This window comes from Ranitomeya imitator, chromosome 1 (assembly GCF_032444005.1).
Source record: "Ranitomeya imitator isolate aRanImi1 chromosome 1, aRanImi1.pri, whole genome shotgun sequence".
NCBI lineage: Eukaryota > Metazoa > Chordata > Amphibia > Anura > Dendrobatidae > Ranitomeya > Ranitomeya imitator.
The window spans coordinates 188,665,577-188,683,342 of record NC_091282.1 but is presented as its reverse complement, the minus strand read 5'-3'; the positions used below and the strand labels follow the sequence as shown (position 1 = coordinate 188,683,342).

Below are 17,766 nucleotides of genomic sequence, written 5' to 3'. Positions count from 1 at the left end.
CAAGGAGCTGATAGTGAGAGGTCATACAGTTGAATCTCTAACAGCCCTGTGACTGTTACCAGGCCTAAATCACCGGCCTGAGGAGAAGAGGGATAGAGAAAAAGGACATTGTGAGAACTGGGTAGCATTAATCACTACCCAGAACAGGCGCAAAGACGGATACCGGATCCGTGGCTGTATTCATTATATATAATACAGCAACCGGAAAAACGTGAGGTGATATCAGCTTCACTAGGGTCGGATGCAGCAACAGACACAGAGTTCAGCGGTACTCCCAGAGGGGGTAAACCGATAAAAGGACTCGGGTTGCCCGTCGAACCAGGACCCGGAGGGGACAGATTGGGCCGGCAGCCAGTTCACATACAGCAGCAGGGCCACACAGAAATTGCGCACAATAAGAGGCGAAGACCCCGGCAGGGTCAAAGTAACTCAGAGTTCCCATACAGACTCCGGTGACAGGACTGGTTGTAAATCCTTTTATGTTAAAGTAAACTGGTTAAACGTTTCAGTGCCTCAGTCTTTCATTTGGACAATAGCCATCTATCCAGGATCGAGATCGTCACCGCTGGGAGAACCTGCTGCTGATCAAGTAAGTGCCTGTCCCCTCATGATACCCCTTACACTGTGCATTGCCTGAGGCCACAGCACCGGGTCAAGCCACCCGTGACATCCCCCTCAAGAGACAGACTCCATTGGTCCGGTGCTGGGTATCCTGGTCTCCTTGGCGTCACAATTGGCGTCACGAACAGGATCTAGCCAGCCCGTATACCGGGTATTGTGTGCCGTAATTGGAGCCCAAAACTGTGAAAACTGGGATGAAAAATCTTGAAAATTGACTTTATTAAAGAAAAATCCATTCCCCATTGAAAACTATTGAAAGTGACTTTTCCCCATTGGTTATAATGGAGTAAAGATGGCCGCCATCCCCTGAGGTAATCACTTCATAACCGTTAGGCACGAGACTGTTAATTGAGCTACGCCATCACCTGAGCCCCAGTCTAACTGAAAAACTTCAGAATCCGCCATTACAGAGCGCGGTGGGTGGGAGCAGCAGGGGGCGTGTCATTGTGGGCGGCACCAAGCTGAGCGCTCTGACATCAGAGCAAGGGGAAAATCGATCCTGCTGCACAGCGGAACGAATCTACACTATCCCGACGGAAGCGGAGGACCGGAAGGGTCCGGATTAACTAAGGGGGCACAGTATGTCGCAGCACGGAGACGCCGCAGCACTCGGCAACGCTAATGCAGCTGAAAGACAGAGTGTCAATAGAGAGTCCGGCAGCGCAGCGGTGCAAGGAGTGGCGCCCATCATGCCGGTGCTGATGCCATATACCCCGGGTGGCCCATGGCTTCCAATGTATGAAGGTGAGCCTAATACCCTTGACAATTTCAGAGAAAAGATGCTGGCCCATTTTGACATGTTCCCTGTGGGTGAAGTTCAGCGTGTTAGTCTCCTGATGATGCAGTTAAGTGGCCATGCTAAGCGAGAAGTCACAGCATGGGCAGCTGATCTAAAAGGCACTGTTGAACGCATATTTGCTGGATTAAAAGCTACATTTGAAACCACGGCCAGCAGCAAAGCTAAAATACGATTCTTTAGTTGCAAACAAAAAGCTAATGAGGGCGTGAGAGACTTTGCCTTAAACCTGCAGGAAGCCCTTAAATCACTTACACTGGCTGAACCCATTTTTAACACCGGAGCGGATAAGCTGCTAAGAGATCAATTTATTGAGGGACTCTACACCCCTTCTCACCGGGGGCATGTGAGCATGCTTGTTTTTAAGAACCCTGAATTGACATTTGCCCAATTAAAGGAGAGCGCTATACGTCTCCAGCTGGCAGAGGCACCTCGGGATCAGGATCCTGCGCAACCCATGGCAGAGGCACCTCAACAACACGGAGTGCCAGTGACATCAGCTATGTCTGGGGCCATTGCTAAGCCCCTGGGGCCCAGTACTAATGAGGCTCTTCAACAAAAGCTTGACTCTTTAGCTGATGTTGTTGCTTCAATGGCTAAAACCATGCAGGAGATGAGAGGACACAAGATGGAGTTGGCAAACTGTAGAGAGGATGTTCCATGGATGAGACCCCGGAGATACCCGACATGGAGAGGACGACCCCGCGACCGCTACCAACCGGATGGACAGCCCATTTGCCGCCGTTGCCAGCAGCCGGGCCACTTTGCACGAGATTGTGATTTAAACGGGAATCCCCTGGGAATGCGGGCCGCTTCGCAGGAATGAACTTTCAAGGCCCAACACCCTGGCACGACAGGTACATCGGAGGACGACCCATTATCCCTATCGTGCTGGACGGAATTCCCCTCAACGCTTTGCTGGACACAGGTTCCCAGATTTCATCTATACCGTATATCCTTTATAAGAGGTACTCGGCTGATGCAGATATTGATAAAGGGCCCTCTGATGTTGAACTAGATATATGGGCCAGTAATGGTAAGTTGGTACCGAAACTAGGATTCAGGGAGATGACCATAAAGATTGGTAAAGTAGAACTGAAGAAACAGGGTATAATTGTTGTTGATGTTGACCGGCGGAACTGTGAACCAACTGTATTGATAGGAATGAATGTGTTAGAGAACTGCTTTTCCGAAGTCATTTCTGTCTTGCAGCAAATTGCTGAAACTGCCCAATCCTGCCAGCAGAGAGTTCTCCAGAGGGAAATAAAAGTATTGATGTTAAGGCAACAGGTAGAAGTTGCAGGTGGAGAAATCGGCAGTGTGAGGGTAAGTGATCCAACGTCTATTGTAATCCCACCAAAAACAGAAATGCTGGTATGGTGTAGAGCAGCCATTGGTACTAAGGGACGAGATTATCAAGCCTTAATAGAACCAGTGTACACCGACAGCAGGCCCACTATACTCACAGCACGAGGGATAGTCGAGGTACACCGGGGACGAGTGCCGGTACGACTTTTGAACTGTGGAGAGGAAGAGGTCACTTTGCCAAGGTATGCTACAATGGCAAAGCTATATACTGTTGACAACAATGCCATCACAACCATTGAGCCCTTAGAACCAACCTGTCAGGTGGAAGGCAATGGCTCAGATGGAGAAATGGAGGATTGGTGCCAACAGCTACACGTGGGCATAAATTCAACACCTACCCATCAAAAACAAGGGGTGTATAGGCTAGTGACAGAATATGAACAAGTCTTCAGTAAACACCCATTGGACTTCGGACGGATAGAAGGGGTAGAACACACAATCCCCACAGGTGACCATCCCCCAATAAAAGAAAGATATAGACCCATACCGCCCGCTCACTATCAATGTGCAAAAGATATGCTGAGGGAAATGAAACAGGCCGGGGTAATAAGAGACATCTGTAGCCCCTGGGCGGCCCCTCTAGTGATTGTCAAAAAAAAGGACGGAACCATGAGAATGTGCGTAGACTACCGGAAGATTAATAACATCACCCATAAAGACGCCTACCCCTTGCCTAGGATAGAAGAGTCCTTAACTGCTTTGAAATCTGCTAATTATTTTTCCACCTTAGACTTAACAAGCGGGTATTGGCAAGTCCCTGTGGCTGAGAGAGATAAGGAAAAGACGGCATTCACCACACCAATGGGTCTATGTGAATTTAATCGCATGCCGTTCGGACTCTGCAACGCATCCGGTACCTTCCAGCGGCTGATGGAATGCTGCCTCGGACACAAGAACTTCGAGACCGTCCTCCTGTACCTAGATGATGTGATCGTCTACTCAAAGACTTACGAACAACACTTAATAGACCTGGCAGAAGTGTTCGAAGCCTTATCCAGGTATGGCATGAAAGTCAAGCCATCCAAATGTCACCTTCTCAAGCCAAAGGTACAGTACCTGGGACACATCGTGAGTTCGGAGGGAGTAGCACCAGATCCCGAGAAAATAAGCGCCATAAGGGATTGGCCAAGACCTACCAGCGCAAAAGAAGTGAGACAATTCCTGGGATTGGTGGGTTACTATCGCAGATTTATAAAAGGATTTACCAAGTTGGCAGCACCCTTGCAAGACACCTTGGTAGGGCAGACGAAGAAACCTTCAAACCGAAACCCTCCTTTTCAGTGGAACGACGAAAGGGAAGACTCCTTTGAACAACTAAAGAAGGCACTAACCGGAGAAGAGGTTCTGGCATACCCAGATTACCATAAACCTTTCATCCTCTACACCGATGCCAGTAATGTGGGACTAGGAGCGGTGCTGTCACAAAAGCAAGAAGGTCGGGAGAAAGTCATCGCCTTTGCAAGTAGAAAGCTCCGGCCTACTGAAAGAAATTCAGAAAATTACAGCTCCTTCAAATTGGAACTACTGGCAGTAGTTTGGGCTGTGACGGAGCGTTTCAAACACTATCTGGCCGCTGCAGAATTTATTGTCTATACTGACAACAATCCGTTGACCCACCTGGACATAGCCAAATTAGGTGCGTTAGAACAGCGATGGATAGCCCGGTTATCTAATTACAACTTCATAATCAAGTATCGAGCAGGTCGCAAGAATGGAAATGCCGATGCCCTATCCCGGATGCCACACTTGAGAGATGTAGAAGAGGAAACGGGGGAGCTTGAAGAAATTGAACTACCAGCCTTCCATCGTCCCAAGGCAAAACATCATCAGTCAAGTACCTATCAGAAACAACAAGAGGTGAATTTTAATCCGTTAGCACACCATAGATGGGCTGACACCCAAGACAGCAATCCGGCTGTGAAGTTGGTGAAGGAACTGTTGACTGAGCAAAGTGCATATCCCTATGAGGATGCCCCAGAAGAGACGCATCAACTCTGGAAAGAGAGAGGCAAAATGTTCCTGTATCAAGGGAAGCTCTGTAGAAGATACACCAATCCGAAAACACATGAATTGGTTTGGCAGATTATTGTGCCTAAACAAGATGTGAAGATGGTCATCGAAGCTTACCATAATGGTGCTGGTCACTTCGGTTGGAAAAAGTTAGAAGTACTTCTAAGAGAAAGATTTTATTGGGTCGGGATGAGAAAATCAATCGAACAGTGGTGCAGAAATTGTGGCCCGTGTAACCTCAGAAGAAACGATCAAAAGAACCAAAGAGCACCACTGCAACCCATAATCACCAAACAACCACTTGAACTTGTAGCCATGGACCACGTGAAGTTGACACCAAGCCGGTCCGGCTATGTCTATGCCTTGACCATCGTGGACCATTATTCACGTTTCTTGGTAGTAGTACCCGTAAAAGATCTGACAGCAAAAACAGCAGCCAAAGCGTTCCAAACGTACTTTTGTAGACCCCATGGATATCCGGAACAGGTTCTCACCGACCAAGGTACAGCCTTTGAATCAGAGATCTTCAGAGAATTCTGTAATATGTATGGTTGCAAAAAGATCCGGACGACGGCCTATCATCCACAAACAAACGGCTTATGCGAGAAGATGAACCATATTGTAATAGACCTACTAAAGACTTTACCTGAGACAGAAAGGAATCAATGGCCAGAGAAATTGCCTGACTTGGTGGATCTGTATAATCATGTCCCGGTGAGCTCCACCAACTGCACCCCAGCTTACCTTATGCGTGCAAGACCCGGCCAATTACCAATCGATCTAGAAATGGGAATTCTGAAACCAGACGCAGAAGTTCAAGACTCCAATTGGGATATCATACGGCAAAAGCAGTATCGCCAAGTGCAAGAGAGTGTGGAAAGAAGCCTTCAGCAAACTAGAGAAAGACAAGAGCGAACTTTCAACCAGAATGCTCTAGCGACCCCATTAAGACCGGGTGACCAAGTGCTCAAGAGAAATCGTCGAACCAATAAACTGGACAATCAGTGGGAAGCCGTACCCTACACAGTTTTACCAACAAGAGTGGATAATCCTAAAATGTGTCTCATTAGCAAAAACGGAGGCTTAACATCTGTACTAGTGTCAAGAGACAATCTTAAATTATGTCCGGAAGCATTGAAAGAGCCAGACGTTGTCCAGCCAGAACCAGAAGTTATTCAACCCATACAGGTTCAACCAGTAAAGGAAAAAGAAGAGGAAGTGTATCACACCTGTATAGGAGACTTTCCCAAAACCCTACTAACATACCATGGTGCAGTAGTGGTTCCCATGGTGGCCTTTTACCCAACACCGAACCCAATACCAGAAGTCCCAAGACAGGAAGAGGCTGACCCCGTACTACAGGAGGTTCCAGGCCAGGAAGAACAGATTCCTGGTCAGAGTAATCCCATTCACGGTGGACTTGCCAACTCCATAGTCGTGGAATTATCTTTAGCAGAGCGGGCAGATACTACATCTGCAGTAGACAGTAGTACACCACATGAAGAGACACCGCTATTACGTAGATCACAGCGTAGTACCCAGGGTCAATTACCGGCCAGGTATGCAGATTACCAACTATAAAGCTCATAATGTGAATTGTATATATGTTATGCTGTATATAGTTAAACAGAAAATGTAGTATAGTCATTGCTATCAGTCTGCAACGTTTAAGCCCAGTGCCTACAGAGACTTGTCTGTATGAACTTATTGCATATTCTTGAACTTTTTATCAGCCCGGAGGCACTAAATCAAAGCTCCGGAAAGACTGCTTTTTGAACTTTGCTTTTTGCTCTTTTTGAACTTTCTTTAGACTTTATATTGATAACTCCGTTGGAAAAATGGAACTAAATTCCTGGACACTAAGTACAGTGCCGTTCCTAATACCTTCAAGGATAGAACTGTATTAATGGACGCTATTTGAAGTGACTTTTTACAGAACTCTATTTTTGTTTCCTTGAGTGGTTTTTGTAACTTTTCATTTTTAAGACTCTGTACATATTAATTGTTATTTCAAAATGTTATTGTCCCACAGTCCCGGAGTACTGTTCTTAACTAAGGGGGAATGTGGCACCCCTAGGGGTATTTGCCACAAAAATAGTTACTGACAGTAAGTACAAATACTAAAATAGCAAGACTGCACTACCACCTCCGGCCAGAAGGGGGAGCTCCAGAGACTCCCCTTGATCCATTCTGGTCTGAGAGAAGAAATGGCAGTTGGGCCAAGGAGCTGATAGTGAGAGGTCATACAGTTGAATCTCTAACAGCCCTGTGACTGTTACCAGGCCTAAATCACCGGCCTGAGGAGAAGAGGGATAGAGAAAAAGGACATTGTGAGAACCGGGTAGCATTAATCACTACCCAGAACAGGCGCAAAGACGGATACCGGATCCGTGGCTGTATTCATTATATATAATACAGCAACCGGAAAAACGTGAGGTGATATCAGCTTCACTAGGGTCGGATGCAGCAACAGACACAGAGTTCAGCGGTACTCCCAGAGGGGGTAAACCGATAAAAGGACTCGGGTTGCCCGTCGAACCAGGACCCGGAGGGGACAGATTGGGCCGGCAGCCAGTTCACATACAGCAGCAGGGCCACACAGAAATTGCGCACAATAAGAGGCGAAGACCCCGGCAGGGTCAAAGTAACTCAGAGTTCCCATACAGACTCCGGTGACAGGACTGGTTGTAAATCCTTTTATGTTAAAGTAAACTGGTTAAACGTTTCAGTGCCTCAGTCTTTCATTTGGACAATAGCCATCTATCCAGGATCGAGATCGTCACCGCTGGGAGAACCTGCTGCTGATCAAGTAAGTGCCTGTCCCCTCATGATACCCCTTACACTGTGCATTGCCTGAGGCCACAGCACCGGGTCAAGCCACCCGTGACATCCCCCTCAAGAGACAGACTCCATTGGTCCGGTGCTGGGTATCCTGGTCTCCTGGGCGTCACACAGTCATACCAGCGCTGATTGGGCGCCGGGCACCATGTGTCACAACAACCGCATGAGAGCCCCAGGACACGAAGGTTTACATTGCTGGAACGGCGCCGACATGGAAGGGGCGTATAGGCTTTTTTTATTTTATCGGGGCCAAACATTTACTGTAGATCAAGAAGGGGTTGCCCTAGCAGTAGACAACCCCTTTAATATTGGTCTTGTGACTTCAGAATATAGAGTCCCAGTAGTCTTCATATTTTTCAGCATGGGCCCTGGTAAATTGTAAGCAAGCTTTTTCATGCAAGAGCTTTAGGGAAAGATTCCTTCATGGATGATACCCATGCATGCCATTCCTCTGCAGCATATGCCAGATTGTGTCCCTGGAAACATTCTGTTTTTTTTTATTTCTACTTCTTTAGCTAACTAAAGTGAAGCTGCATGTTGATTTTCTTCAACTCTTCTCACTAGAAGACGCTACTATGATGTTATCTTCTATAGTCGACCTGAACACCTCGGTTAGATGGTTGTAGTTTTGTATTTGTTAAATTTTTTCATTAATTTTGCTACAGTATTTTGACTAATAACTAAAACGTTGCTGATCTTCTTGTCACTTTTCTCGTGTAAAGAAATTATTTTCTTTCTTCAGTCTTGTAACATTTCTCTTCCATTTGGTGCCATTGCTAACAGCATCAAATGGGAAAGGGTTTCCTTTCTGGGTTTTCTTTCGTTGAGAAGCATGTCCTTCTGTAACTGCATACATATATACAGTACAGACCAAAAGTTTGGACACACCTTCTCATTTAAAGATTTTTCTGTATTTTCATGACTATGAAAATTGTACATTCACACTGAAGGCATAAAAACTATGAATTAACACATGTGGAATTATATACTTAACAAAAAAGTGTGAAACAACTGAAAATATGTCTTATATTCTAGGTTCTTCAAAGTAGCCACCTTTTGCTTTGATGACTGCTTTGCACACTCTTGGCATTGTCTTGATGAGCTTCAAGACGTAGTCACCGGGAATGGTCTTCCAGCAATCTTGAAAGAGTTCCCAGAGATGCTTAGCACTTGTTGGCCCTTTTGCCTTCACTCTGTGGTCCAGCTCACCCCAAACCATCTCGATTGGGTTCAGGTCTGGTGACTGTGGAGGCCAGGTCATTTGGCGTCACACCCCATCACTGTCCTTCTTGGTCAAATAGCCTGGAGGTGTGTTTAGGGTCATTGTCCTGCTGAAAAAATAAATGATGGTCCAACTAAACGCAAACCAGATGGAATAGCATGCTGCTGCAAGATGCTGTGGTAGTCATGCTGGTTCAGTATGCCTTCAATTTTGAATAAATCCCCAACAGTGTCACCAGCAAAGCACCCCCACACCATCACACCTCCTCCTCCATGCTTCATGGTGGAAACCAGGCATGTAGAGTCCATCCGTTCACCTTTTCTGTATCGCACAAAGACACGATGGTTGGAACCAAAGAGCTCAAATTTTGACTCATCAGACCAAAGCACAGATTTCCACTGGTCTAATGTCCATTCCTTGTGTTCTTTAGCCCACACATGTCTCTTCTGCTTGTTCCCTGTCCTTAGCAGTAGTTTCCTAGCAGCTATTTTACCATGAAAGCCTGCTGCACAAAGTCTCCTCTTAACCTTCGTCAGGCTGCATAATTTTACAACGTTAACAGGTTGCAGAGGTACAATTGTACCTTCATATATATTTTATTGAAATTTGGCCAATATATTCTGGACCAAAACTGCAGAGATGTCACGAAATTTCAGCCCTCTACGGCTTTTCGAAAAAAAAAGTTATTGCAATTTTAAAACGGAATAGTTACAATTGTACATACTCAGCCGGATGAAGGTTAACAGTTGTTGTAGAGATGTGTCTGCTGCTAGAACTCTGTGTGGCATTGACCTGCTCTCTAATCTAAGCTGCTGTTAACCTGCGATTTCTGAGGCTGGTGACTTGGATAAACTTATCCTCAGAAGCAGAGGTGACTCTTGGTCTTCCTTTCCTGGGGCGGTCCTCATATGAGCCAGTTTCATTGTAGTGCTTGATGGTTTTTGCCACTGCCCTTGGAGACACTTTCAAAGTTTGCCCAATTTTTCGGACTGACTTTCATTTCTGAAAGTAATGATGGCCACTCATTTTTCTTTACCTAGCTGCTTTTTTCTTGCCATAATACAAATTCTATCAGTCTATTCAGTAGGACTATCAGCTGTGTATCCACCAGATTTCTGCACAACACAACGGATGGTCCCAACCCCATTTATAAGGCAAGAAATCCCACTTATTAAACCTGACAGGGCACAATTGTGAAGTGAAAACCATTTCTGGTTACTACCTCTTGAAGCTCATCAAGAGAATGCCAAGAGTGTGCCAAGCAGTCATCAAAGCAAAAGGTGGCTACTTTGAAGAACCTAGAATATAAGACATAATTTCAGTTCTTTCACACTTTTTTGTTAAGTATATAATTCCACATGTGTTAATTCATAGTTTTTATGCCTTCAGTGTGAATGTACAATTTTCATAGTCATGACAATACAGAAAAATCTTTAAATGAGAAGGTGTGTCTAAACTTTTGGTCTGTACTGTATATATATAATATTGTGATGCAGTGACCCCTGTTACAGTTAGGGGGCGCTGTAGGTGCTCCTCGGGATGCGCATGGAGGCGTATCTGTGATTATGATGGTGAAACAGTGACCGTCAGGATTGTAAATAGCTGGTGTGTGTCGTAGAGGGAGTCGGTAAGCCTGAAGTAAGGTTGTTCTGGAACCTGTAGTCCCACAAGTATTTGTGTTGGTTTACTAAAAGGGAGGCTTGCAGGGTTTGTTGGAGAGCTGGGCGGGACTGGCTAACCACATACGCACACCTCCCACCTATGGGAGTGGTTACAGATACATAATGTGATCATGGTGTGGTCACATGATCGCTGTAGAAGAGTGTTTGGATCTGTATGGTCCATGTGCAAGGCCCTGTAAACCTATGTATTGGGAGTGATATCTCCCAGAATTACACGTGGTGGGGCTTTGGCACTGAGAGTCTTGTGTGTTGGGAGATCCTGGGAGTAGGTTCGGATCCCTGAATAGTGCACTGAGAGGCCTGTGTGTTGGATGGTCCCAAGTGGGGACAGACGTCCTGAACAGCACACGCAGTGGCCTCTGTGTTGGACAGTCCCAGGTAGGGACGGATGTCCTGAAGAGTGCACGGAAAGGTCATGTATGCAGAGTCTGCAACGGCACTGCATTGGGGGAGCTACAGCACGTCTGAGGATCTGGACTGCCAGGTGGCCTGGTGAGCAAGGCTTTGTCCGGTATGGTGATTCCAGTTCGGCAGCTTTCCTGGGAGAGAGAGAACTGACAAGGAGTCAGCGGGTTGAGCAGGAGCTCCCATAAGGTACCTCCACAGACTGTTGGTGCTTATTGTGTTCCATGAACTAATGAACTGTGCTGCATGCGGTCACCCATGGCAACTGGATGTAAGGTCCAACATGTCCACCTTCGATTTTGGGGGTGACAGGTTCCCTTTACGCCTGTGATATATAACATGGCCTCAAGTGGTTTATGACATGTAAATAAACCAAATAGACTGTTTTATTGTGAAAAATCGTGCCTGTCTACGTTTATGCCGTTGCCAAGCGAGTGTCCCCCAACACACTCATTAAGCGCTATCTCAACATATATATGTAAATATATTCTGTATGTTTACATACTGTATATATATACTAGATGGTGGCCCGATTCTAGTGCAAGGGTATTCTAGAATATTTATGTAGTTTTTTTATGAAGATTTTAGAATAATACAATGAATACACAGAATTTGGCTGGCCGGGCGCGACCAATTAGCAAAGTGTGGTTCAAATCCCGCGCCAATTCGCGGCCGGAGTGCGCATGTCGCAGATTGTTCGCAGCCGGCCACGTAGTATATAGCACAGCGTTGTAGTATATTGCACAGCCTTGTAGTATATAGTACAGCCACGTAGTATAAAGCAGCCCACATAGCATATAACACAGCCACGTAGTATATAACACAGCTCACGTAGTATATTGCACAGCCACGTAGTATGTAGCACAGCCCACGTAGTATATTGCACAACCCACGTAGTATATTGCACTGCCCACGTAGTATATAGCACAGCCACGTAGTATGTAGCACAGCCCACGTAGCATATTGAACAGTTATTGCACAGCCACGCAGTATATTGCACAGCCACGTAGTATATTGCACAGCCCACGTAGTAACTTGCTCAGCCACATAGTGTATTGCACAGCCACATTGCACAGCCCACATAGTATATTGCACAGCCACATAGTATATTGCCCAGTCACGTAGTATATTGCCCAGTCACGTAGTATATTGCCCAGCAACGTAGTATATTGCCCAGTCACGTAGTATATTGCCCAGTCACATAGTATATTGCCCAGTCACGTAGTATATTGCCCAGTCACATAGTAAATTGCCCAGTCACGTAGAATATTGCCCATTGACATAGTGTATTGCCCAGTCACGTAGTGTATTGCCCAGTCACGTAGTGTATTGCCCACTCACGTAGTGTATTGCCCAGTCACGTAGTATATTGCCCAGCAGCGTAGTATATTGCCCATTCACGTAGTATATTGCCCAGTCACGTAGTATATTGCCCAATCACATAGTATATTGCCCAGTCACGTAGTATATTGCCCAGCAACGTAGTATATTGCCCAGTCACATAGTATATTGCCCAGTCACGTAGTATATTGCCCAGTCACATAGTAAATTGCCCAGTCACGTAGAATATTGCCCATTGACATAGTGTATTGCCCAGTCACTTAGTGTATTGCCCAGTCACGTAGTGTATTGCCCAGTCACGTAGTATATTGCCCAGTCACGTAGTATATTGCCCAGTCACGTAGTATATTGCCCAGCGACGTAGTATATTGCCCATTGACGTAGTATATTGCCCAGTCACGTAGTATATTGCCCAGTCACATAGTATATTGGCCAGTCACGTAGTATATTGCCCAGTCACGTAGTATATTGCCCAGCGACGTAGTATATTGCCCAGTCTCGTAGTATATTGCCCAGCGACGTATTATTCAGCACAGAGCTACGTAGTATATTGCCCAGTCACATAGTATATTGCCCAGTCACGTAGTATATTGCCCAGTCACGTAGTATATTGCCCAGTCACGTAGTATATTGCCCAGCAATGTAGTATATTGCCCATTGACATAGTATATTGCCCAGTCACGTAGTATATTGCCCAGTCACGTAGTATATTGGCCAGTCACGTAGTATATTGGCCAGTCACGTAGTATATTGCCCATCGATGTAATATATTGCCCAGTCACGTAGTATATTGCCCAGTCACGTAGTATATTGCCCAGTCACATAGTATATTGCCCAGTCACGTAGTTTATTGCCCAGTCACGTAGTATATTGCCCAGTCACGTAGTATATTGCCCAGTCACATAGTATATTGCCTAGCGACGTAGTATATTGCCCAGTCACGTAGTATATTGCCCAGTCACGTAGTATATTGCCCAGTCACGTAGTATATTTGCCAGTCACGTAGTATATTGCCCAGTCACGTAGTATATTGCCCAGATACGTAGGTATATAACACTGCCCACGCAGTATTTAGCAGTGTGTGCACCATATCCCTGTTAAAAAAAATAATTAAAATAAAAAATAGTTATATACTCACTCCTGGGATCCAGCGAAGCTGTGCGATGCGGCCACCATCTTCCGTTCCCAGAATGCATTGCAAAATTACCCAGATGACTTAGTGGTCTCGCGAGCGCATCGTCCGACGACAGGTGAGAATAGCAGGTTTTTTATTTTTTTATTATTTTTAACATTACATCTGTTTACTATTGATGCTGCATCGGCAAACTTGGTCACACAGGGTTAATAGCAGCGGTTACGGAGTGCGTTACCCGCGGCATAACGCGGTCCGTTACCGCTGGCATTAACCCTGTGTGAGCGGTGACCGAGGGGAGTATGGAGCGGGCGCTGACTGAAGGGAGTATGGAGCGGGCGCCGGGGACACTGACTGCGGGGAGTATGGAGCGGGCGCCGGGGACACTGACTGCGGGGAGTTTGGAGCGGGGAGTATGGAGCGGGCGCCGGGGACACTGACTGTTCCGCGGGGAGTATGCAGCGGGGGAGTATGGAGCGGGCGCCGGCGACACTGACTGCGCCGCAGGGAGTATGGAGCAGGGAGTGTGGAGCAGGCGCCTGGCACACTGACTGCGGGGAGTATGGAGTGGGCGCCGGGAACACTGACTGCGGGGAGTATGGAGCGGCCATTTTCTTCCGGTTTGTTTCCGTCGCTGATTGGTCGTGGCTGTTTTGCCGCGACCAATCAGTGACTTGGATTTCCATGACAGACAGAGGCCGCGACCAATGAATATCCATGACAGACAGACAGACGGAAGTGACCCTTAGACAATTATATAGATTTTTTATTTTAATTCTTTTTTTTTTTTAACAAGGATATGATGCCCACATTGCTATATACTACGTGGCTGGGCAATATACTACGTGGCTGGGTAATATACTATGTAGCTGTGCAATATACTACATGACTGGGCAATATAGTACGTGGATGGGCAATATACTACATGACTGGGCAATATACTACGTGAGCTGTGCAATATACTACGTGGCTGGGAAATTTACTACGTGGACATGCATATTCTAGAATACCCGATGCGTTAGAATCGGGCCACCGTCTAGTATATATATATGTATATATATTTGGGTGACAGATTAATGGCCCAATTAAAATTTTTGTTATGGGACCCATGATTTTTAGGTTCTCTTCTGTTCCATAATAGTTCTAACAATTTTGTAGAAAGAAACGCAGCGGTTTAGCTGCATCAGGTCTGCTGTGTGTGTGCATGTAACCCTATCTACAGGGTATTTTCTGCCCTAAAATAAATCCTTCTCAGTATCTGTCATCTGTACACCACATGTGTTTCATAAATTAAGGCAAAACTTTCACTTAAACAAATGTGACAAAAAAGCAAGATGTGAATAAAAGCTACAAATTTGGCTATATCTGGAGGCTGTGCCCAGCTTTCCCAGCATCAGACAGGCTTATACACTAGATAAAAATATGGGTAACAAGTTGTCACGAATCAGACAGGAGCTTGTGATTTCTGGGCATTTCTCTGATTTCAGGGGATGCTCCATAGACTGCCCTAGGGCACAACCTGACATCCAGGGCACAGCCTGGCATCAGGGCACAGACTGACATCAGGGCACAACCTGGCATCTAGGACTCAGCCTGACAGATCCAGGGCACAGCCTGGCATCCAGCGTACAGCCTGACATCAGGGCACAACCTGGCATCCAGGACTTCAGCCTGACATCAGGGCACAGCCCGACATCCAGAGCATAACCTGGCATCCAGGGCACATCCCAACCTCAGGGCACAGCCTGGCATCTAGGGCACAGCCAGGCATCAAGGCACAGCCTGGCATCAGGGCACAGCCTGGTATCAAGGCATAGCCTGGCATCAACGCACAACCTTGCATCCTGGGCACAGCCAGGCATCCAGGGCACAGCCAGACATCCAGGGCACAGCCAGACATCCAGGGCACAGCCCAACATCAGGGCACAGCCTGGCATCCTGACCTCATGGACCCGCCATGAACTTCTCCCTCCTCACTATTCACCTCAGCGGGGGAGCGCACTCAGCGCAAGGAATGAGAGGAGGGTGTGGGAGGGGAGCGGGGAAGGAACAGCCCCCGGGAGAGAGGAGAGCTGGGCGGGGAACCGGTGGCTGTGTCCGCAGCTGGCTCCGGGCTGTTCCTAGCCAGCAGTGGGCAGTCTGTGGACGCCAGCCGTGCACTATGGCGGCGGCTGTGGAAGTCACCGGGAGCAGCAGCTGCAGCGGGAGCAGCGACACCTCCAGCACCGGCGAGGAGGAGAGGATGAGGCGCCTCTTCCAGACCTGTGATGGGGACGGCGACGGCTATATCAGCAGGTATGGGGGGCGCAACTTTCCAACTTACTCCTGAATAGTTGGCTGCAGGGGGCACTTATCCCCCTGTGAGTGCAGGAGGCCGGGCTGAGCGCCCTCCTGTGCCCACTGCTGATGCCACCCTCCGGGCCCTGGGGGCACAGGGGCTCCACTCATTCTGCCCTGCTGTGCCCCGGAGCTGCCCACCTTTCCTGGGTGCAGCAGGCAGGGAATGTGCTGGCAGGATCAGTGCTCAGGGCGCTGCTCCCATTGCACTGAGAAGTGAGTTTGTACATTTGTGCCCATGTGCTCAGAACAGTTTATGAAGGGCAGCGTGGGCACATGAGCCATCCCTGGATGTGAGATTGGGGCTCAGCCTCACAGGATTCATGGCAGATATGTCACATTTTACCTAAGGCCATGTTCACACTGAGGTGTAAGTGCACCAGAATCTGGGGCTGCCCACTGGTGATCGCTGTGGGGGTCTGTGGGTGGAATACCCCAACCCATTGTGTACGACCACCCACTGCGGTGCCCAGGAAGATTGTTCACTAGGTGACGTCAATGGAATGACCAACAGTGCAGATTACCCACTGGAGATGATGGGGGCGATTTGTGGGTAGTTCATATGGAAATCTTCTCTGCGGAGACTAACTCTAAGGCTAGGGTCACACTTGGGTATGAAAAATCGGTCCCAGTCTCCCTGCCGAGAGTCGCATGAGTGTCATGCGAGTACAATCTGTTTTTTCACAATTAGCCGTAATTTATCTGCCGTGTTCTGTAAATCACTGTAGGAGCCGACAGGATAGAATGGATGGATTACATACCGTAAATACAAATAGAATAGGTGTCAGTGATAAACACAATTAGTACAGTGTGTGCAAATTACTGGACATGTATTTAATATAAAGGTAATTTTTTGTAAAAAAAAAAAAAAAAATTGCGTGGGCTCCTCTGCCATTTTTGTAACCAGCAGAGGGAAAACGGATGGCTGGGGTCCGATGTTTATAGCCTGGGAAGGGGTAATACCCATGGAGCTTCCCAGGCTATTAATATCAGCTCACAGCTGTACAATTAGCCTTTACTGGCTATTAAAATGGGGGACCCCCAAAAAAGACATGGGGCCCCCTATAATTAATAACCAGCAAATGCTATGCAGACAGCTGTGGGCTGATATTAAAGGGAACCTGTCACCCCGTTTTTTCAGATTGAGATATAAATACTGTTAAATAGGGCCTGCGCTGTGCGTTACTATAGTGTATGTAGTGTACCCTGATTCCCCACCTACGCTGCGCAATACATTACCAAAGTCGCCGTTTTCGCCTGTCAATCAGGCTGGTCAGGTCGGGTGGGCGTGTTCACAGCGCTGTTTCTTCCTCAGCTTTACGTTGGTTGCGTAGTGGTGTGCGCATGTTGAGGTGACTAATCCACTGTGGGCACGTGAACAAGGAGCGCGCGATCTGCGCTATCACCCCCTGTCATCGGTGGGGGCGGCCATCTTCCTGGGGCCGCGCGTGCGCAGATGGAGTGCTCTGCTGCACGGGGCTTCAGGAAAATGGCCGCGGGATGCCGCGTGTGCGCACAAGAGATCGCGGCGGCCATTTTCCCAAAGCCGAGTTTGCACCGATGACGGGGTGATAGCGCAGATCGCGCGCTCCTTGTTCACGTGCCCACAGTGGATTAGTCACCTCAACATGCGCACACCACTACGCCACCAACGTAAAGCTGAGGAAGAAACAGCGCTGTGAACACGCCCACCCGACCTGACCAGCCTGATTGACAGGCGAAAACGGCGACTTTGGTAATGTATTGCGCAGCGTAGGTGGGGAATCAGGGTACACTACATACACTATAGTAACGCACAGCGCAGGCCCTATTAACAGTATTTATATCTCAATCTGAAAAAACGGGGTGACAGGTTCCCTTTAATAGCCGAGGAAGGGGCCATGGATGCTGCCCCCCCCAGGCTAAAAACATCAGCTCCCATCCACCCCAGAAAAGGTGCATCTGTAAGATGTGCCAATTCTGACACTTAGCCTTGCTCTTCCCACTTGCCCTGTTGCGGTCGAAAATGGGG

General features: G+C 47.4%; 1 protein-coding gene across 1 annotated transcript in view; it reads left to right on the top strand.

The window, feature by feature from the left end:
* The first annotated feature begins 15,488 nt into the window (after window positions 1-15,488).
* MCC (MCC regulator of WNT signaling pathway) overlaps window positions 15,489-17,766 on the top strand; it is a 514,674-nt gene continuing 512,396 nt past the window's right edge. The window contains exon 1 of the mRNA XM_069752911.1: window positions 15,489-15,713. Within this exon, the coding sequence (XP_069609012.1) occupies window positions 15,580-15,713 (134 nt within the window). The 5' untranslated portion in view covers window positions 15,489-15,579. The remainder of the gene's footprint in view (window positions 15,714-17,766) is intronic.